The following is a 21124-nucleotide window of genomic DNA, read 5'->3' as shown; positions in this document are numbered from 1 at the left end:
TAAATAGCTTCAAATAAATTGTATATTTCAGGAGAAAAAAACGACTCCAGCAGTTTCTCTCAGTTCAGACATCAGTATTTAATTTTTTACATTTTTCATACCATTTTGTACCTCTTTAAGAACTTTTTTTTCCTCATGAATATCTCGTAAGTGGGACAAAAAAGTGCAAATAATACCAAACATTTTTTTCCCTCATAACATTTAACACTGCGTACACGACACTATTGTGCACGGCCGATGTTAGAAACTGAAAAAAAAAACAAAAAGCGATTCCTCCCGGTCCGTACACTACTTACATACATACATACATACAGATCATTGAGTGACAGGCAGAAGGGTTTCTTTCCTCTTTCTTTCTTTCTATTTTTTGTTTTGTTTTGTTTACAGGAGAGCCTTACGTCATCATGTGAGACCGAGTAACATTTACAAGGAAGTGACGGCGAAAGATCACAGACACGAGTGTGTGACGGGGTGGAGGGGATGGCTATTAAAAAAATAAATAAAAAGAAAATAAAAAGTGTGCTGCCGCGAACAGACGTCGTCTTGTCTCTGTCAGCGCCCCCTCGCGGCTGGTTGTGAGAGCAGCGTGCAGTCCATGACCGTATCACCTGCGGGTTTAAGTGCTGTGTTCAGGTGCAGTCGGGCGGCAGCAGATGGACGAGTGCAGTTCAAGAAAAGGAAGCGTGAGAGTCTCTCGGGAAAGCCGTCACAGTCGAACCGGACACGATTGTTAATGCAGAGAGTGCTGTTGTTTCGTTTTGTCTTTCTGTTTTAAAGGGCGTCTTTTCCCCCCTTAATCAGGTAATGAACAAGGCTCAGAGGACACATGACATTTTGTTTTAACGAGGTCAAATTTACTGTGCAAAAAAACCCAAAACAAAGCAAGAAAAAAAACAAAAACAGGTAACAGCCAGAGCGGAGAACTGTAGCGCCACCATCTGCCGTCCAGAAGCAGGTGAAGGGAGTGAAGTTATTGTTCCTGGTAGCCCTTGGAGCACAATTCAAACACTGCCATCGGTCAGAGCTTTGCTGCTTATAAAGAGAGAATTCACCCCAAATGAACGGCACCCAAATAGGTAGTTTTCTACCCTGCTGTAAAAATTTCAGTACGGTTACATGGACTAAAAAATAATGCCACCAGAGACGTCAGCATAAGGATAAGAAGTGAATATCTGAAATTTTAATTTCAGGTGGACTACCCCAGTCATGCAGAGCGACTTGTTAGTTTTTGTGTTGGGCAAATTAAATATTTACAACCACGGTGACACGGTTGGCTAGAAAACAAATTGGAAGAAAAAGAAGAAGAAAAAAAAAATTGCTGGCCAGCTATGGCTGTGATTGGCTGCTGTTGGTCATGTGTCATTGTGGGGAATATACAGTAAGTGTGTTTTGCATACGTTATGTGCATGCGGGCAGCAACTGTTTACATACGTTAGTGCATTTGCATCAGAGCAATGGAGAGGGTAACACACTTTAACATGTTTATAGTACCAGCCTGTGTGTGTGTGTGTGTGTGTGTGTGTGTGTGTGTGTGTGTGTGTGTGTGTGTGTGTGTGTGTGTGTGTGTGTGTGTGGACAGAGAGAGGTGAGGGGAGTTACATCACAGTCAGAGAGGTGAGTTTAGATGAGGGGAGGGAGGGGCAGGTGATTGCTCCAGAGCTGCTGGACCGCCCAGGGACGGTGTGCAGTGCCTGATGGGAAAAACAGGGGCGGGCTGTTATTTGATAATCTGCGGACAGTCACTCCAGGCCTTGGCCTTTCTCTTAGCCAGGGCCAGCCAGGCGGGCTCCGTGGAAACCTGCTGAGAGTCACTGGCGGGGAAGCGCTTTGACACCTCCTTGACTGAGGGGGGCGACGGCGTGGAGTCTGCGATCTCCACTGGGGGAACAAACGGGGAGAGGAAGTGTGTTACATATGGTTTGAAATGATTATTTCTACCATGTTAATGATACCTAGTATCATTGAACACAGTTCATCAAGCAAAAATACATTTCAAACTCAGGCAACAAAACATTTTTTTCTGTGTCCTTGGATCGCCATAAACTTAAAATTAGATAATAAAAGTTCTCAATTAACCAGAATGAATGAAGTTTATTGGAAAAAAGAAGCAGAGATATTTAGATTATGCCAAAGCAAGAATTGAATTAAATGCTGGCATTTCTTAAAAGACCAATAATATTGTAAGTGATTTATATTAGTTTCATTCTTAATTTTTCATGTGGTCGACACTTGATGTTTCATTCATCTTGCTCCAACGCATTTCTATGCTAGTGCTGGATCTTACCAGTGACAGAGCTGGGCAAGGTGTTGGCCTTCTTCAGGTGCTCTCTGCGCTCGAACCGTCCCAGCAGGCTGTCGGGCCTCTTGGGCTCCTCTGGGGTCTGAGGTTTGGAGGAGGGACTGGCGCTGCCACTTTCTTTACCGTCCGTGGGGCTCGGTTGTGTAACCTGCACGAAGGGACGGTGTTTGTTACGTGGCAGGAGGGAGTGCCGTGGAAAACATGCAAAAGCCATGTCAGAGAGAGAGTCTGGGTTGAGGATAATTACGCTTTCTCTGTCTCGAGCATGCTTCTCCGCCAGCTTGGTCTCCCTCAGGCTGCGACGCTCATCCCGGTTCTGCTGCTGCTCCCTGAAGCCCTTCTGCTTCTGCAGGGCCAGCGTGATCCACAAGGGCCCCGACTCCTTATCCTGGACCCTGGAACTGTCCAGTGAGTGTCGGCTTTGCAGTGAAGGTTTTTCTGCAGGGATTAAAAAAATAGATAAATAAAATAAAAAACAAAACGAACACATCCATTAAAACGCAGCCGCGGTATTTTTCTGCATATCTGCATTGCATTTAAGTGTAAATGGGGGTAAGAGGGGATGTGGCAGTGGCATTTTAATAGAGCATAATGAAGCATGAATATAATGACGCAAACCACATTTGGGTTGCCACCAAGTCAAGCAAAAAGCTGGCCCCCAGCTGTCCTATTATGTCAGAGCTTAATAAACAAGAAAGCAAAAAAAACCAACAAAAAAAACAATATACTAAATCTTGCAGCACCTGATTTGTCCTTTTGATTTACCTATTTTCAGACCACAAGTCATTTTGAAAAAGAGTCACAGCCAATAAGGTGCCACAAAATTTAGGACATTAGTCTATTAAAGGTTTTTTACCCCTTTTAACTGATGACGTTCATCTCAATCATACTTCTGAATAATAAATGAAATCTTGTGGAACTTGATTGGCCAATTTTTTTCAGACCACCAGTTTGAATGACCGTCAGCCAATGACGATCAGCTACTACTTTTTTATTAGGACTCACTGAATTAGAATTCCTTCGCAAAGCTATTGACCCACACAGCCAGCGGACCCACCTCTCCTCATGAGCTCCGTCTTCCGGTCCGCCTTCTCTCTCCAGGGGATGTTGATGGAGGGGAAGAAGGACCTCTTCTCCTTGGGCTCCTCTTCCACCTGGGCCTGCGAGTGTCCGGCTGCCGAGGGCTCTTCGGAGCCACGGCCGGCCTGGTGGTGGTAGTGCTGCTGCTGCTGCTGCTGCTGCTGCTGCTGCTGCTGCTGCAGGCCGGACGACTCTGCGGCTCCCGTCCTGTCGCCTTGAGAGCCGAGCGCCGCCTTGGGCAGCGGAGACGGGGGCGGAGTCGGTCCCGCCCCTCCCCCGGCCCCAGCCAGTTTGGGGGACGCGGCGGGCCTTCGGTACGGCGACGGCTTGTGAGGCGACTTCTCGATCTCGGGGCTGGAAGGCTTCGCTGCCGCCTTGCTGCGAGGCGTCGCCGGGGACGCGGCAGCGGCGGTGGCGTGCACGTACCTGCCAACCGCACCCTCGTTCTGCGGGGAGACGGGTGACGATCGGTCGGAGAAGACGGAGGAGGCGTCGCCATCCCCGGGCTCCATGGGGGTGAGGGGCGAGGGGACGCCGTCGAAGCTGTCGCCGGCGCTGTAGCGCTTCTTCCTCTTCTCGGTCGACTGCTCGCTGTGGAAGCGGAGCGAGTAGTTGGTCCTCCGCAGCTTGATGCCGAAGGGCGAGGGCTGATCCTCGCCGCCGCGGTTCTCGCCGCCATCGCCCGCCGCCGACTCGCTGTGAGCCCGGCCCTTCAGCTCCAGAGCCTCCGGCCGCGGCACCAGGAAGGACGGCAGGTCCTTGGCAAACATGCACTCCTCCGAGCTTCGCTCCGCGATGCGGACCGTCTTGCCGGCCCGGCTCTGGGGTCTGCTGCCCGGCGAGGAGGCCGCCCCGCCCGGGCTGTCCGACCGAGGGGCCTCCTCCCTGGCCTCCGCCTCGTCTGCCCCGAACACCTCGGAGTTCCTGTTGGAGTCGCCGAACTTCTTCTTGGCGGGCGTGATGGAGAACTTGGCGCTGGCCGACATGGTCTTCCTGAGGTTGGTGTGGCCGAACGCCGGCGGCGGCAGCTCTTCCCCGCCGGGCGGAGCCTGGCTCCTGCCCTGGTCCGGGTACTCGTCGTACTTGCCGTCCTCCACCCCCTTGAAGATCTTGGAGCGGATACTGGCCCACTCGGCCAGCACGCCGGCGCCCGACTGGTCCAGCGAGGACTGCGAGGCCTCGCTGAGGGACTTGGTTTTTGCAGACTTGCGCTCCGGCGAGGTTTTGCTCTTGGTGGGCGTTCCCAACGCCCTCCGGTCGTCCCCGAGGCCCAGCAGCGACTTGCAGGCCGTGTCCTTGATCTGGTCCAAGTCGACCGCGGTGCCGCACAGCTGGGCGCCCGTCACCAGGATGGCTGTGTGCGGGACGTAGGGAGACGTCGGCAGGTTGGGTGAGTCCGGACCGTCCGAGGACGACGAGGCCCTGCCGGCGGCGTCCCGCTGCGGCTCGCCCGCAGCGCCGCCCTGGTGGCCGGCAGCTGGGGTGACGGGTGATAGATTGACCTTCTGGAAGAGAATCTGCTTCTCTCCAGAGGAGACTTTGAAAGAAAACGGCCGCTGCCTCTCCTCCATCTCCCTCCAGCGCAGCTCCTCCGCCCTCCTCTTGGCCTCCTGTGCGTCGGAGCTTTCAGCCTGACGCAGCCTCCTCTGTTCCTCCTCCTCCTGCCTCCGCACCCTCTTCTCTGCCTCCTCCTTTTTCTTCTGTTCCTCCTCTTCCTCCCTTTGCTTCCTCTTCTTCGCAGCGTCGAGCTCCAGCTGCCTCCGCACTCGTTCTTCCTCCTCCTCCCTCTTTCGTCTTTCCTCCTCCTCTCTCTGTCTCTGCTCCTCCAGTCTTTTCCTCGCCTCCTCCTCCTGTTTTCTGCGCTCCTGCTCCTCCTCCTCCTCCTCCCTGCGCCTCCGCCTCTCCTCCTCCTCCTGCCGCCGCCTCCTCTCCTCCTCCTCCCTCCTCCTCCTCTCCACCTCCTCCCTCTGCTTTCGCTCCCTCTGCTCCTCCAGTTCGCGCAGCCGCAGCTCCTCCGCTGCCCTCCTCCTCCTCTCCTCCTCCTCCTGCCTCAGCCGCTGCTCCTCCAGCTCCATCTTCCTCCTGGCTTTGCACCGCTCCTCCTCATCCAGCCGCTGCTTCCGCAGGGTTTCCAGGGAGTCGGCTGACGCTCTGCGCTGCACGTACGAGGAGGGGCCGGCGGCCGCCAGGTCTTCTTGCACCGCATCGGGAATAGAAATCTCCTGGAGGTCCTGGAAAAGTGGAATGTGGTCATTTCCCAAACGTATGACCTCTAAATACATGTGAAGTGACTTTTATTTTGGCTCACCTGTGTATACCGCCGGTGTTTGCGTGCGATCCGCTGGTTCTTGGGCTTGACTGACAGTTTGTGCTTAGCGGCCGTGTTGTCCAGTCGAGGGCCAGACTGCGGGACCGCGTCCAGGTTGATGGACTCGATGGTGCCAGCGGGTGGAAGAACACGTTTGGACCGGGGCGACTTCACCGGGGTACCGTGTGCTTTGGCTTGCTGCGGCGGCGGGACCTGCTTTCATATTTTGCGACAACACAGCGTCTTAGTGCTCGACAAACCGAGTCGACGCAGGGAGCAGACATTGTTTTTATCATCAACACGAGCCCTCCTTCCTCACTGCCATTCACCATGCACACATAAAACAAGTCCTGTTGTACAACATTAAAACCATAAACAGAGGAAGCGGATGGTGCTGAATGTGGTGACATTCAGGTTTAAAGGCCACATGGATCTTTTATGCTCTTGGCTGTTACTATCTTCAGTCCTCTTTTCCAAGTCTCTTCCAAGACTCTTACGTCCATCCAGACCATTTAGCAAATGTTCCATTTATAACCTGCCAGGTAAGAACGCTCCTTAAAAGTAAAAAAAAAGTAAAATAAAATTCTGCTTCTTTACCTTGGGCTCTGTGTCTGCTGGTTCAGCTTCAACCTGGGCCAACACCTTCATGGGACTCCGCGGGACCTCCTCCTCATCCGAACTTCCCTCATCTTCTTCACTTTTCCTCAGTGAAGCAGGTCTTTGGCCAAACTTAATACCTTGTGCTATCTGCTTCTGCTCAGAATAAAGAAAAATGAATTAATTGGTTCACGACTGAATGAATAAACTCCTCCTACATTCATGCATTCATGAATAAATGTAGGAGCACAAGTCAGCCAGCCAGCCAGTGGGCCAACCAGCCAGTGAGTGCAGACACGAGGCTCACCTGCAGATTCCTGACTTTGTCCGAGACGTTCTCCTGCGACATGCTGTGATCTCGGCAGGGTTCGGCCTCCTCGGGGATGAAGATGCTGTCGTGCGAGAGAGCTCGAGATCCGACCGGATTCAACTCCCTGCAAGGAGGCAAAAGGAAGTTCGACGTTGCTGCGCGACACACAAGTGATCAAGAAAGTCGCTCGGTAAATCCTTTCAGCAAGCAACAAGTCTGCCTTTCCTTTCATTTTTCATTTCACATAATGTTGGCGGCAACGCCAGCGACACGAGGCTGCGCATTTTATTGGCTGTAATAAAAGAGAGCAAAGACCATTTTCCTTATATGTGACGCAACGCCAGTTACCTCAGATTTTGCTTGAGCTCGTCATCGTCAGACACGACTCCATTGCACACCTGCCCACTGGAAAGACTGGATTCAAGCTCAGCTTTGGCCTCCCTCTTCTTCTTCTTCTTCTTCCCAAAGAGTCGCCTGAAAGGCTGGAATTTGCCTTGTTGTCTCCTCTCTGCTGGGAGATAAACAAAGCAAAAAAACAACAACAAAAAATTAATAAATGACACTGATAAATGTATGCGATTGGACGATCGATGTCAACCTCTGCAGCTGCTGATCAGATTGGAAGCGGTGGTGGTGGTGGTGCAAACCTCCGCGCGCACATGTGACAAGATAATGAAATGCCATCGATTGAGGGTGAGAACTTGATTCATAGCGGAGGGACGAGAAAGGGAGGAAAACCTCGGCTCGTTTGTTTACACTGACTTGCATTTACAGGAAGTCGAAAAGATAAACAACGCATATAAATAGGCAGTGCAGAGACCCACAGCACGACAAAAACAAAAAATCTCTGGGTAGTTAAGAGAAAACAAGGAAAAGCAAATGAAAAGAATGACAGTGTGCAAACATGTCCCAACGTATCAGCTTGTCCAATTGTTTCCCATCTGGTCTTCCACACTTATTGCGATAATAATTGTGATTATTACGTGGCGATAATCACACTGGCACAAGCAAATCAGATTTTTTTTTTATACTTCTAATGTGTTGGTAATGTGATGACTCACGTAATAAACACACCAGCTGCTTTTCGGCTTTTGAAGATTACACGCCAGGTGAACTTTAGCTTCTTGACTTTACTGTTTACGCTATTGTTTGTAGTTCATCTTTGCCTGGGAGTCGTAAAACTATAAAAAGAAAAACAGGGTGGACTTTGATAGGTAACGGACAAATGCTTGATTTGAAAATTAAAAGATGAGCTCCCGCGGATAAAACTTGGTGGGTGAGGTTACAGAGGCGGAGCGCCACTCTACACCGCCGTGCAGACAGGCGTGCTCAGGCCTCGCCGGGTATCCCTTTCAGGGCTATAAGTAGCAACTGGTGTGGGATTTCGCCTCGGATGCAGCTCACAACACCGGGGCCATCACGGGAAATGAAACAGCAGACTAATTTTCCCCCCGTCGGGGGCCGTGAACTCTGAGGTGTGTCTCCTTAGCGTGGGAGGGTCTAAATGGTGTGCTAACATTGTGCTTTTATTAAGTGTGAACTTTCCGCTGTGATTTCACTGTCTTCTTTTCTGCCCTCCTTTTCGTTACAAAAGCACAGTTTACATAAGGGGCAAAGATTTTAGAACATGCGTGTCATTTTTCTGCGTGTGCGCGGCCGCTGATATTATTGTGCGACGCCGATTGTGATTCCCTGCAGCGTGCTCTCCCCGCTGCTCTGGTACAAAGCCCATAATGCACTGCCCTGGGCACGCTCACACACCCATGCGTGAAACAAGAAAGGACACGTTTCAGCGGCCGAGACGTCTGAGCTGCGGCTCAGACCTCGCGCTGGTCTTAGCTCGCTGCCTCCCAACAGTCTTTGTGCTGCCGTGTGCGCTGACCGCGGTGGCCTGCTATACAGCTAGCAGCTTGGAAGCAATCCACGGCCACCATTTCTACTTCTAGGGCTACTTTGTAAACAGCAAACAGATGGGAAAGACAGACAGCAATTTATCAAACGGAAATCAAACGTTTTATCCATCACTGAAACTGACAACTTGACTCTTGGCAAAAAAAAAAAAAAAAAAAAATTAGCTGGTTGATGATTGCTAATCTGCAAGCTAGAGGGATCACTTCACTTTCTATATTACATGGTTCCATAGTAAGGCCATAAACATAAACGTAGGGTCATAAAAATAGTTACAATATTAGCTGAAGGTTGTTTCTGCGCCTACCATCAAAGTCCATCTTAGATGTCTATAATTCATTACATACACATTCATGTCGCTATTGTTACTCATCTACTCTTTGCTAACGTCCAGACATCTAAGACAGTCTGAGGCAGTCCAATAAATAAGAAAGAAGAGACACGGCACAGCAAACCCACCGCATACATGCAATTCTTAAAGTGACAGCGCGGAACACGTGCGCACATGCACCGTCTCTTTAAGACACGCACACACCAACACGCCTTTTCGCGAGAGACTTGCGTTCTTTTTACCTGGGCCTTTCGACTCGGTTACCTCTAGATTTATGTCATGCTTGGTCTCTGTGGCGTCTGTTGCCATGGTCGCTGCACACCGAGGCTGTGATGGGAGAAGGAGGAGATGAGCGCGAGGATGCTGAGGACCTGAATGCCAGGGGGAAGTGTGAGCTCTTTAATTGAGGGAAGAGATAATGACGTGCACGTGTGTAAAGATCAGGCAGGCAAGAATGCACAGTGAGTGTGAACGGTGCTCTCTGAGTTTCAGCAGTGAACCTCAGATTTCATACAACCAAGCCTCCCAAATCCGAAAGCAAAGTGAGGCTTCTGGGAAGCCAAGCCTGCAGCTTGTTGCTGTGCAAGTGGCAAAAAAAGACAGCTTACAGTAGGTGTAAAAGAACAAACCTCAGCAGCAAGAAGCACAGAAAACCACAGTCTAGGGAAGGTAGACCGCTTGCCGTCACTAATAAGTAGGGAGTCGCAGCAGAAGCAGTCTGGCAGACCGCAGGAGCCACTTCTTGTTTGCGTCTACCAGGAAGTCGAAGCCACAGAGCTCTGAGTGCTTCCTTAAGTCTCGCAGCACCTGCATGATGTAGCCGAGACAGTGCTTTTCCGGCTGCGCTGCTCAAATGTGCGCTGTGCAAAAGAATAAATAAATAAATAAACAAAACAAAACAAAAAAAAAGTAGATAAACAAAAACAACCCACCAGCAGTCTGAGAGTCAGAGTTAAGAGTGATGCACTGGCAGGCGGCTCAGAGAGGAGCCCTCTGTCTGCCTCTCTGCGGGCAGCGGCCTTCCTTCCTGACGCTGATAGAGCCGGACAGACTCTCTCAGAGACGCGTCTTTGTCCCGGCTAACAAGCGTGTTTGTCTGCAAACGCACACATGGACGACAACGAGGGGGACTGTCCGGGACTACTGTGCCTGCTTGTGTCAAGACAGACGATGTTTATTTTGTCCCTTCACGCTTTTTTGTTTTGTTGCCTCCCCTCCCCCAGTTGCCGTCCAGGACAGACTGGGACAGACGGCAGCAGGTGACGGGATGGCAGGACGCTAGCACGAGGATCAGAAATGTGTGCGCTCGGAGCGGGCACAGCGCCCCTTTAGGACGTACAGTGGTGGTGAAACACAGTGCCAGCGGCACCCAAACGGACAGATGGACGGATGTGACAGAGTGGTGTCACTGGTTACCTACTCCGGCTGCGCAGCTCGAAGTGACTGCGCACTGCTGCAGTAAAACCTTCGGGAGCGTTGAGCTTTTTTCTTTTCTTTTACCCAGATGGACGTTGCTGCCAGCGGGTTTGGGGTGAAATAAATAAATGAATAGTGGAGGAAACAGAAAGAGAAAATAGAATTTCAGTGCTGCAGATGACATTTGCCATTTGTTGATGTGTAACTAATGTAGTCGACCGTATCGGAAACCTTTTGAAGGCCAGTTTCAGGGGTCCGTTTGAGGAACGACTGTCGAAAACACAAAATACGACTGGACAAGTTTTCACCTTGGGAAACTTGGTGAACCGGCTGCAAAGTTGCTCAATCCCACCTCTGACCCCGAGAGCCACGCCGGCCGTAGGCACGCTGTCCGCCACGCTCACCGTCTCAGCTGCGGGCATGCTAGCATGTGCCATTTAACAGTCACAACAAAAGACACCTCTGGCAAAGTCAGAACTCGACATATTGTGGGGACGGGATATGAAAAGAATTCATCCCGCGGCGCCTCTGAACGTCCATCCAACATTTCATTTTTTTTTTTTGGCAGCCGTGCAGACCAGTTTATTATTGGACGACTCCTGTTCAACAGACCCTCCGCGAACACATTTTCCTTTTCTCTTTTTTTCTGCGAATTACATAATGCTTTGTTTGTTTTGGGTTCAAAATATTCGGCTGCAAGGTGTTCTTGGCATTTGTCTGCGCTCCAGATTTCCACAGGGCGCATGTGGAGGAACAATGGATTTTCACGGTGACACGGGGACACGTATCACATGACCGCAGTTACATTTTCCACATTAGCCGATGGTTCACTGACAGACCCCAAAGTGTCGGGCAAACAAACAAACAAACAGAAAAAGGAACATCTTTCCCTCTGTTTTCTCCAAATGCGTCACGCATTAATCTTGGCATTTAAAGGAAGGCAACAATTTCTATATCGTCTATATCGTTCAGAAAAGCAATAAGGGCCGCCAGAAGAAGAACAGTGAAAGAAAAAAAAGTACATAAGAAATGGAAGTCACAGTGCAAAACGTGAAACAACACCCGAGACTTTCACAAAAAACATTTGGCTTAACTTTCCTGCACAAGAATTCCGTCTTACCGTCGTGCAGCCGCTCTGCGTGCCTGGGTATCTTTTAGCGTGCGGCCGTTCCACCTGCCTGCTGTCACTGTGGATCTAGGGCATTACCTGGAGTCAGGTGTCAGACAGAGCGGGGACTCGTGCGTGTGCATGTGGGTATGTGTGTGTGCTGGAGTGTGTGTGTGTGTGATGAGAGGAAGATTCCTTCATATTTATGTTTTGTTTTGTTTTTTTTCACCTGCCATCCCGCAGTGCTGACGGGCGAAGATGAGCGGCGGCGGCGGCTAAGGCGAAAAAACGCATGTTCAGCCGGAGAGGAGGGGGTCAGTCGGTGTCAGAGGGGATCGGGGCGCTCTGAGAGACACGGGGCCGTTCTCCTGTGTGCGCCAACGCGGCTGTGCTGAGGAGGCACAAAGTGACACTTTGTCTCGCCCCCTCGCCTCAGATAGCCGGCGCGGGAGAACAGAGTGGCTTTCATCGCCGATGCCGAACTCGCGCGCGTGCACAAAGGCCTTCGTTGTGGCTTCGCAGCAATCCAGCATGCATATGTGTGATCAGAAGGCTTTGTAATGCGGGATACCACAACAGTCTAAAGGGATCGTTCGCCCCCCAATAATTGATAGTCGACCCATTTTCCGTTTTTACAGCTTAGTTGGTGGAGGCTCTGGGGACAGTTTCTAATCTGTAACCACGTAACCATTCTGGAGTGTTAGCAGAAAGAAGGAATTTCCATCAAAGCCCACAGTCGAGGCCGGTATAGTAGGAGAGAGTACCGCGCCTTAGCTTGCATGGTACCACAATGATATCCTTAGGGTAGTTAACCCCATGTTTTTAGTCATCTCACACTCACTTTTGCTTTGTTTTTGAGTAAATGGCAAACATAATAATAAAAATAATAATGAATTTTATTTATATTGCACTTTACATCAAGAAATCTCAAAGTGCTACAAGAAGCATAAAACCTAATATAGATAAAAAGCAAAGAGACATAAAACATAAAACCTGATGTAAGACATAATTAGTAAAAAAAAAAAAAGAAAAAAAAAAAAACACAACCCAAGCAAGTTGACATAAAAAAAAGACATAAAACCTAATGTAAAACAAATTTAGTAAAAAAACAAAAAAACAACACAACCACAGCAATGAGACGTAAAAAAAAAAAGTTTCATCGATTTCTATTGCTATTGGCTTTGCAGAGGGAGTTCTTTCCCACTGTGAAACTCCAGAATGGTTATGTGCATGAGTGTTTCTTCCCCTTTGGGGAGCTTTTCCTGGCCACTGTCGCTTTGAGCTCGCCCTGGAGGAATCAGCTGGTTTCTCTTTGATAGTGTAAAGCACTTCGAGACGCCTTTGGAAGCGATTTAGTGCTTTTATAAATAAAAGTTGATGGATTGCTGAGAAAATGTCATCAGAACCACGGTCAACGCAGTGGTAGGTAGAAAGCGGGGGACGACAACAACAACAACAACAATACAACTACTACTACCAAGGAGAAGAAGAAGAATGTTGGAGGTTCACAGACCAATATTAAACCTTTGTTCTGTGGAGCCGGTGACCCACGCAGCAAATCTAAATGGTTAACAAGGCAAAACAGAGGTCCAGCTCCCTGATGCTGTTGCCTCCACTCAAAAAAAAAAAATGAACAAAGATCCTCATTTCCTGATTCCATTATTCCAATCAGGAGGCCTAATAGCCGAGCCGATCGGCTCCATTCAGTGTCAGTGTGTAATGAGGCCAACTCCCCGTCTCTCTGCGCATCCTTGGCAGCATCCAGCTGCAGTCACACGGGGGAAACGGTAACGATGAGGGCTTCGCCCCGACGTCAACGCAGCCTATATTACAGCAGCACGGCACATCAAAGACACGCTGCTGCTCTCCGGCTGACTTTGTGCAGAAATAGAACACCCGCCCACCCCTACCCCCCATCCCAACCCACACACAAGTAAAAATCTATACAACCTTGCCGGGTAAAGAAGCAGAAGCACCCTCATCTGAAGGAATCCACTTCATGTGTGAAGGAGAATCCAGCACCTTGCCGCTCCCCTCGGCACACCCACTGCACTTGACACGCTGTAAACCCATCATCAAGAGTTCTCACCGAAATGAATACATGGATTAAAAACGCCTAAACATGTTGAATTCACTCTACGCAGCCTAACAAAACCAAAAAAAAACAACTGCATGATGTAAAAAAATGAATCTGAAAGGCAGAAATCCCATTTTTTGTATTTTGTTTTTTTCTTTCGCAGAGACACGGTAACACTCTTTGTGTGCACGCCGTGCTGCTGTTTTCACACTTGCAGCGACATGTCCATGTGTTTGTGCGCCTGCCAGTATTAACAGTAGATGACATAGTACAGTGCAAGCCGAGATCCTGCAACAGGAATCAAAGGAGTTGACGACAACTTGGGCCACACTAAATAATTAGGGCAGGCCTCGCAAGAGAAGAAGACTGTAATTATTGTTGTGTGCTTTGAATAAAGGCAGCAAGGATAGATGCGCTGCAGACACCTAATGCTATTTGGAGGGTTTGATATAAATTGAAGAATTTGCACTGCACTGGATTCGTTGTATAGTTGAGGATCAAAATGATCTTTCAAAACAATGCCTTTAAAAAAAAAAAAAAAATTTGCAGGGAAAAATGCCATTGCACAGAAAACAGGTTATATGCGGCTCTGCTGATGTGTCTGTCTGTGTTAGCTCTCAAAGCACGCTGAAAAACAGAAAGCAGGTCTGTCTTCGCCTGCCCTGCAGCGCTTTGCATCGAATCCACAGTGGCGGGTCAAACTGTTGATGAAATGACTCAAATCACAGAGGAAGCTGTCTGCGGCGCTGAGAGACACTCGGCAGATGTCTCTGAGAGGACGCTGACCAGTCACCGCCTCACTCCCATGATTGTTTACTGTGCCGCTCGGGTGTGCGGGCGCCGAGCCTCGGGGGTGCAAAGCTGCGGTTCGTCAGGAGCAACAGCCTCTCGGACAGCGACGGTGACACCGATTATAATGGCACGTCACTCACAAGCTCCCCAAAAAAACTATTTGTCGTTAAAAAATAACAACCGATGTGTAGCAACCAGATGCTAATATACACCAGCCCTGTGTGGAGAAAATGAGACCAGTCCGACACCAGCAGCCTGTGAATTCATCTCCTGGCTGAGTGCCACTAATTTCTCCACACACTCATGACCAGAGGAACACCCATCAACCCCTCACACCATAAATGACTGACAAAGAAAAACACCTAGAAAAACAACAAATCCATAATATTCTAATCTCCCTCCTCTCCCTCATTGCAGGCCTGCACCATATGGCCCTGCACGCTCTCACAGCTGAATCAACTATTAACACACCTTGACATTTCTCCTGCTTTGGGCTTTTACATTGTTTGATGACAGACACGGATCCATGTGCTGATAACCCTCAAGGCACAGGATCGATACGTCACCGTTAATGGCAGATTAGGGGGACGCTGCCGCAAAGGGATTACGGTCTATTAATTGCAGAGTAAAAGGCGTACGGAGAACAAAGAATCTGGCCTTTGCTATGTTTTCACCCCCTCTCTCACACACATTGGCACAGATCAGCCCCGGATGTCAGCGTACAGATGAGCGTCACCTTATGTATCAAATCATTCGAGGTAAAAAATAATAATAATAATAATTTTGATTTCTTTTGGGGGGTGCGAGGGGAGGTAGAGGGGAGGGGTGTTGCCATCATCTGCGCATTTCAAGTCAGATCAAATCGCAAGTCGCAGCCCATTTTTGGCGCACGTACACGCGCGCGCGCATCTGCCAAGGATGGAGAAGAGTCGACGCGAAATGAGAGGTGCGGCGATGGTGATGATGTGCTGACAAGGTCATCAGCGACCGGACAACAACAAAGACGAATAGCGCTAAAAACAACATGCGCGGAGGAGGTGGGGAGAAGGGGGGGGGGGGAGAGAAGAAGAAGAAGAAGAACAATGCCATCACCTCTCCCGTCTCGCGTTGCGGTGCCTCCTGCCGTAAGCCGCGCCGACTCCTGCTTTTGTGCTGCTGCTGCTGCTGCTGCTGCTGCGGGTGCCCGACGGCCAAGACGCACACACGCACGGACGGACGGACGGACGCACGCACAGTCAGTCAGCTCCGCACAGCTGCACGCGTGCGATTCAGAGAGAGAGAGAGAGAGAGAGAGATGGGAGGGTGTGGCTGCCAGAGAGAGAAGAGAGAGAGGGGCGGGGGTCACAAAACGTATGAGTACGATTCGGTGTAACGTCAGCGCGTGCCCACTGAAACTGGTAACGGTGCTGGTAACGCGGACAGGAAACGCTTATATTTGCCACCGGGTTGAGAGAGCACGCGTCGTGGTCGTCGTCGTGACGCCGCTTACACGTCCTATTGGGATGTATGGCGCGTGCGTGTGCCGTGGGTCTATTTATAGCCATCACTGTTTCTATTTACCATCAATTAGCGGCTTCCTATCGGCTAATTTGCCCGCGGCCCCGTGATGATGACGCAAAGACAAATAAAATGAAATGCTGTGAAACGTCTAAATACTGTGTGCATGATACCAAATATTTCCCCCCCAGTTTTCTCAGCTTATGACTAATGGTAGCCCACTTCCTCTCAAGGCCTCCCAGGGGCCCTATCGGCAGAATTGAGATCATGGGCACGCCCAGTGACCCAGGAGCTACGTCAGCCTTTGTTGTCCAGTCAACACTGTCTGTCCAATCCATCTTCTACCACAAACTCCTCACAGGAAGGTCCTCTTGTTGTGAGATGACAGTACTAACCAGTGCAGCACCATGTACACCACCATGACACCCCACTGTCACGCTAAATTAGCAATAACATTAATTCAAATCCCAGGGCGCACCCCTCCCCTCCCCCCTCTTCACCCTAAGACAGCTGGACTAGACAGCTGCATCACCCCTGTGATGGTGGTATATTGATGGACACACAAACTTGAAAGATTACACATTTCCAAAAAGAGCATGTTTTACAGTGGTGTGTTTTTGTTTTGTTTTTTAATTTGATTGTATTATTTATTTATTAGTCGCTGTTGGCTCAGAGCTAGGAGGTCCTACTGGTTGAATTCCTAGATATGGATCATTTTCTCTGAGGAGCAAGTATAGCAATGTTTTCTTCTTTTTCTAGGTGTTGGTTGTTGTTTGGGCTATGAGTGTTTATCAAGACAAATTCCTTTTCCTGTTGTTGTTGTTGTTGTTGTTGTTGTTGTTGTTGTTGTTGTTTCATCAGTAATAAATGTGCATAGGCTGCACCACCCTTGAATGTATTTGGTATCAAACTGGAAGGTAATTTGGCAGTGTCACACAGTACCACTGTTTACTTCAATGTGAAAATGTGACTCATCATGGGACAAACACAATTTTGAATAAAACCAATTCCAGTTGACCTGTCAGTAAGGTCAACTGGAATTGGTCAACTGGAAGTGCACATTTTGCACTTCTGCAGAATGTGCAAAAGTAAAGAAAACACTTTTTAAAACAATTTTGCCCAGTGATTGAACGCCTTCTCTATCAGGATCCAAACGAAAGCATCTGTGTGAAAAGGATAAATCAGGTTTCTTGAAGGATAATCTCTAAAATGCTTGGGTTCTTTTAAGCTACTAAACCTCAAGAGTATGAAGTAAGAACTATGTTTCATCCTGTTGGCTCTGTATTAAAAGACAGAACATAGAAGCATGAAATAGCCTCTTTTAAACGCTGATTAGAACAGTATAATACAGGGCAAGATTAAGAACATTTTTCAACAGCTTACTCTGCAATGTAGGGGCAAACCCATCTGTTCCAGGACGAGTGCAAAGGATTAATATCTGCTACTTTCAGTTTTATGGTAATAGGCTTTACACACTAAATGCTAAACTTTATCGCAAACGTACAGCCCGGAAATGCAGCTGACACAGACTTTGAGCAATTGTATATGTTACAGAAATATTGGCTGAATTTCTTGTTACAGTAGGCAGATGCTGGGAATGGATTCCTTCTGTAAATTTCACTACTCATGTACTTGTAAAGCGTTTTCATGTTTTACTTGTTAAAAATATGCAAACTAAGTTAAATAAAATAAATGTGTGGTCAGCCATATCTGCAAATTCTTTTGACGTCATAAAAGGCACTGACAACTCTGTCAGGTTCATGAACACCAGATGCTCATTCCTGACTCGCTTTTAAAGCGATTTTCAAGCCCAAATATATTATTTGGTTTTGGTGCTATTTCTTGTTTTCTTTCACATTTTTACCTTCATGGACAGGAATGATCGTGGCAGAAGCTACTGTTTTGATTCATGTCGCTTTATTATTATTATTTCGTCCCCATGCCACGTCATAATGAGTGACAACTGCCTGCAGGTGGTGGGTGTGCGCGCGTACGGAGCCATGATTACCTACTTTAGAGGGAGGGCTAATTTGGAACAGGTGTGGCGCAATGTTTACGACCGTGAAGACGAGAGACGGCTTTTTTCGGTTTGGTTTCAGTCTGGGATAATTTTATTTTAATGTTTGTTTTTAGTTTTTAAATAGACTATAAATTTGATGATACAAATAAATGGATATATGGACATATGCGACATTAGTTTACGTCTTTTTGGAGTTATTATTATTATTATTATTATTATTATTATTATTATTATTATTATTATTATTATTATTATCATCATCATTAATAATATTAATAAATCGCAAACTACTGGATTGTACTGGATAAAGCATGAATAACGCCAAACACCGGAGGCACAAGCACAAGAATTGACCAAACTGCGCGTTATAACTCGCAAAATGCCTTCAAGACAGACCTAAACCTAACATCCTTCTTTTTTTCCCCCCAAAGGCAGCTACAGAGTTTTACATTTAAACGCAAGGCTGCTCTACTATAGGACAAGAAAAATATGAAAATCACTTGCATGGGACCTTTACAATGCCTTTTAGTTTGGCAAACACGCCAGTAAAGCGTTGTTTAATTTTGGAAACAAAAACCGTCTGTCTCCACACATTAATTTTCACTTTTAAATATAATCCTACTTTTTTACGTGACAAAGTGTGAAGCTCACTCATCTAGTCAGGACTAAACATCGAATTCGCGTTATTCGCTAATATGCTTTAAAACCTTTACTTTGACGGTTTTGGCGGAAGTACCCTTGCTGGTAGCTCGACTGACAGTCTTAAGGAGAAGTTAACTATGGATACGTGCTAGGTAACGTACCGCTTTCTCTCCTCACTAAGTAGTAAGTTTAGCTATCTTTATAACGGTGTAGATAGAGGATAGCGGCTTTCGAGTCGACCCACACACCATGGTTCCTCGGAGGCACGACTACGGCTCGAAGAAGAGCGGCGGGACGCGGACGAGCTCAGTCGTCAACTTTCGCAACGCCGTCAGCTCGGGCTCGGTCCGCCGCAGCTCCGCCGTCCTGCCGTCGGTGCTCACGTTCCTGGTCCTTGTGGCGTCCGGAGGCCTGCTGCTCATGATAGAGAAAGGAATGCTCAACAGCATGGAGACGCCTCCACCCCGGGGCAGCGGCAGACGGTTCGACCTCGCCGCGCAGGCTGCGAGGCACGGCTCGGCTGCTGCGGACGTGGAGACCCAGGTAGAGCAGCATCCGTCCTCCGGGTCACCGGTGACGCCACGCTGGTGTTTTAGACCTGTCATAGTGCCTATTTCTTTCCTGTCACAAAGCGACTGGTTGTTTCACTTCAACCGTGAACCAGTCACCAACTGGGTGCAGTTTGACTATTTCATGGGTCGTCACAAATGTAGACCAAGTCCCCCCCCTCCTTTTTACATCTGTGAAAGCGAGGTACTATCTGAAAGAAAGGTTCAATGTGGCAATCTCATGATGTGTTGGGGGCTGCACTTCCAGTGAATCTAACTATTACTGAACTGAATGTGCTAAGAAAAACTGTCTGACTGCATCACAGTGCTCACATAGGCCCCGTGTTTTATTTATTTTTTTATTAGATCCCTAGTTTACATTCCAGGCGAAGAGCTTCACACGAAGTTATCAGTGAAACTCTCAATCTGCACAAAATGTTTTATTTACCCTTTTTGTCAGTAGCCTTCAGCAAAAATAGCCTTGTTTGGTCTAAACAAGGTATCAGTTGCTGTAGTGGTTATAAAGACAGCAAGGGAGCAAGAAAAACAAGTGACAAATGGGCTTATTTCATTTCTGGGGAGTTCACCAAGAGGTTAGTGACAGAGTCTATGTTAGGAGATGTTGATAAGGTGATTTCTTGCTAAGACATCCTGCTCTAGAGATGAGAGAAAGTTAAGATTATAGTCAAGGTTATTTCCCCCAAAAAATCTTATTAGAATCGATATTCTGCAAAACGTTTAGGACTTGGATGCTTGAGCTTTAATTTGGGCCATCTGAAAAGCGTGTGACTTTCATTTAGATCCTCCAGGAAATCCGTAACCGGACGCTCCGGAACATGTGCGGCCAGAAGAACATGCCACGCAGCATCTGGACACTGAACCCTCTGCAGAGGAAGACGGTGCTGCAGCACATCCTGGTGAACGACCGGTACCAGTTCCTCTACTGCTACGTGCCCAAAGTGGCCTGCTCCAACTGGAAGAGGGTGCTGAAGGTGCTGAGTGGCGCTCTGGAGAACGTCAACGTCAACATCAAGATGAACCATATGAGCGACCTGAAGTTCCTCTCCTCCTTTAAGCCCGAGGACATCCGCTACCGCCTCAAGCACTACTTCAAGTTCATGTTTGTGCGGGAGCCCATGGAGCGGCTGCTGTCGGCGTACAGGAACAAGTTCGGAGAGATCCAGTCCTACCAGAAGAAGTATGGCGTGGAGATTATCAAGAGGTACCGCAAAGGCTTCGCCAAGGATTCGTCCGTCGCGGGGGATGACGTGACCTTCGCCGAGTTTGTGCGCTACTTGTTGGACGGGGACGTGGAGCGCATGAACGAGCACTGGATGCCGGTCTACAACCTTTGCCAGCCCTGCGCCGTGAACTACGACTTCATCGGCTACCACGAGAACCTGGAAAGCGACGCCGAGTTTGTGCTGCAGCGCGTTGGAGCGCCCCCCGACGTTCACTTCCCACAGAGGCAAACGTGGTACAAGCCGGTCACCGCTGAAACGTTACATTATTACCTATGCAGCCTGCCGCAGAAGCTGATGAGGGAACTCCTTCCCAAATATATCCTGGACTTTTCCCTCTTCACTTATCCTCTCCCCAACACAACCACTGAGCACTGTCGACACTAAACGTGCAATGTTTCATGTATTGAGGGTGTATGTGTTACAAAGAATCATTTGTACTATTATTTTATTCATGGGGGTTAACAGCATTTCAGCAGCTGTTGCACTTTTTTACTTGTGGTGTTTTGGGCACCATTTCAAAATGCTCGTTATTGTCAGAGACAGTGTTTGAAGTTCAAAAACCACTAAAGCTTGAAATCAGCCATGGAAGGCCAATTTCATCCCTGCCATGTTGCTGCCGGGCACTGGAAACAGGAACCATTTTAGTATGCAAGTGTAGATATAAACGTATTTTTGTTTCTTATTATATTTCATTTATGTGAATGTAAAGGGTGACCGGTTCCAGAGGTCTTTTAGTGGTTTAGCAGGCTAAAACACAAACTGTGCTTGCAGGGTTTCAGTGTTTTGAATCAAGCGTATTTTCTTTTTTATAACACGGCCTCGCCTTTATATACTTTGTAATAAAACATCAACTCTTAATGCACATCATCGCTATTTTTGTTTTCTTGTTGTGCTTTATTGTGAAAAATAAGTTAAGGTTATGACAATAATTAAAAAAACAAAACAAA

The 21124-nt window shown here is 48.2% G+C and overlaps 2 protein-coding genes across 6 annotated transcripts; one reads left to right on the top strand and one right to left on the bottom strand.

The window, feature by feature from the left end:
• Nucleotides 1–62: 62 nt before the first annotated feature.
• On the bottom strand, nt 63–15527 carry cracd (capping protein inhibiting regulator of actin dynamics). 5 transcript variants are annotated; one of them, XM_076039220.1, is made up of 9 exons: nt 15319–15527; nt 6943–7102; nt 6592–6718; nt 6285–6440; nt 5688–5903; nt 3357–5610; nt 2547–2737; nt 2285–2447; nt 63–1878 (listed from the first exon to the last, which is right to left on the bottom strand). In XM_076039220.1, the coding sequence occupies exons 3-9, from the start codon at nt 6631–6633 to the stop codon at nt 1718–1720; spliced, it is 3183 nt and encodes a 1060-aa protein (XP_075895335.1). In that variant the 5' UTR covers nt 6634–6718; nt 6943–7102; nt 15319–15527; the 3' UTR covers nt 63–1717. The 5 variants fall into 5 exon arrangements, with proteins under 5 accessions (XP_075895335.1, XP_075895337.1, XP_075895332.1 ...); XM_076039222.1 differs by having other exon boundaries at nt 5688–5900; nt 15319–15526; XM_076039217.1 differs by lacking the exon at nt 15319–15527 and adding an exon at nt 11370–12216 and having other exon boundaries at nt 6943–7105.
• Nucleotides 15528–18460: 2933 nt separating this feature from the next.
• Nucleotides 18461–21039, top strand: chst14 (carbohydrate (N-acetylgalactosamine 4-0) sulfotransferase 14). Its single transcript, XM_076039596.1, has 2 exons — nt 18461–18928; nt 19734–21039. The coding sequence occupies exons 1-2, from the start codon at nt 18635–18637 to the stop codon at nt 20559–20561; spliced, it is 1122 nt and encodes a 373-aa protein (XP_075895711.1). The 5' UTR covers nt 18461–18634; the 3' UTR covers nt 20562–21039.
• Nucleotides 21040–21124: the final 85 nt, after the last annotated feature.

The sequence above is a fragment of the Nelusetta ayraudi genome, unplaced genomic scaffold, assembly GCF_046127955.1.
Source record: "Nelusetta ayraudi isolate G7.1 ecotype Tasmania unplaced genomic scaffold, CSIRO-AGI_Nayr_v1 ptg000059l, whole genome shotgun sequence".
Lineage (NCBI taxonomy): Eukaryota > Metazoa > Chordata > Actinopteri > Tetraodontiformes > Monacanthidae > Nelusetta > Nelusetta ayraudi.
The sequence above is the reverse complement of the archived record's forward strand: the minus strand, read 5'-3'. Positions and strand labels throughout refer to the sequence as shown.

Bases quoted from the DNA above. Each gene is read 5' to 3' on its own strand.
- chst14 (XM_076039596.1), top strand. From the start codon at position 18,635: ATGGTTCCTCGGAGGCACGACTACGGCTCGAAGAAGAGCGGCGGGACG. The intron at 18,929-19,733 runs GTAGAGCAGCAT...ACTTTCATTTAG, and splicing joins CTGCGGACGTGGAGACCCAG to ATCCTCCAGGAAATCCGTAA.
- cracd (XM_076039220.1), bottom strand. From the start codon at position 6,633: ATGTCGCAGGAGAACGTCTCGGACAAAGTCAGGAATCTGCAG. The intron at 5,904-6,284 runs GTAAAGAAGCAG...AAAATATGAAAG, and splicing joins CAGCAGACACAGAGCCCAAG to CAGGTCCCGCCGCCGCAGCA. The intron at 2,738-3,356 runs GTGGGTCCGCTG...TAATCCCTGCAG, and splicing joins GACGGAGCTCATGAGGAGAG to AAAAACCTTCACTGCAAAGC.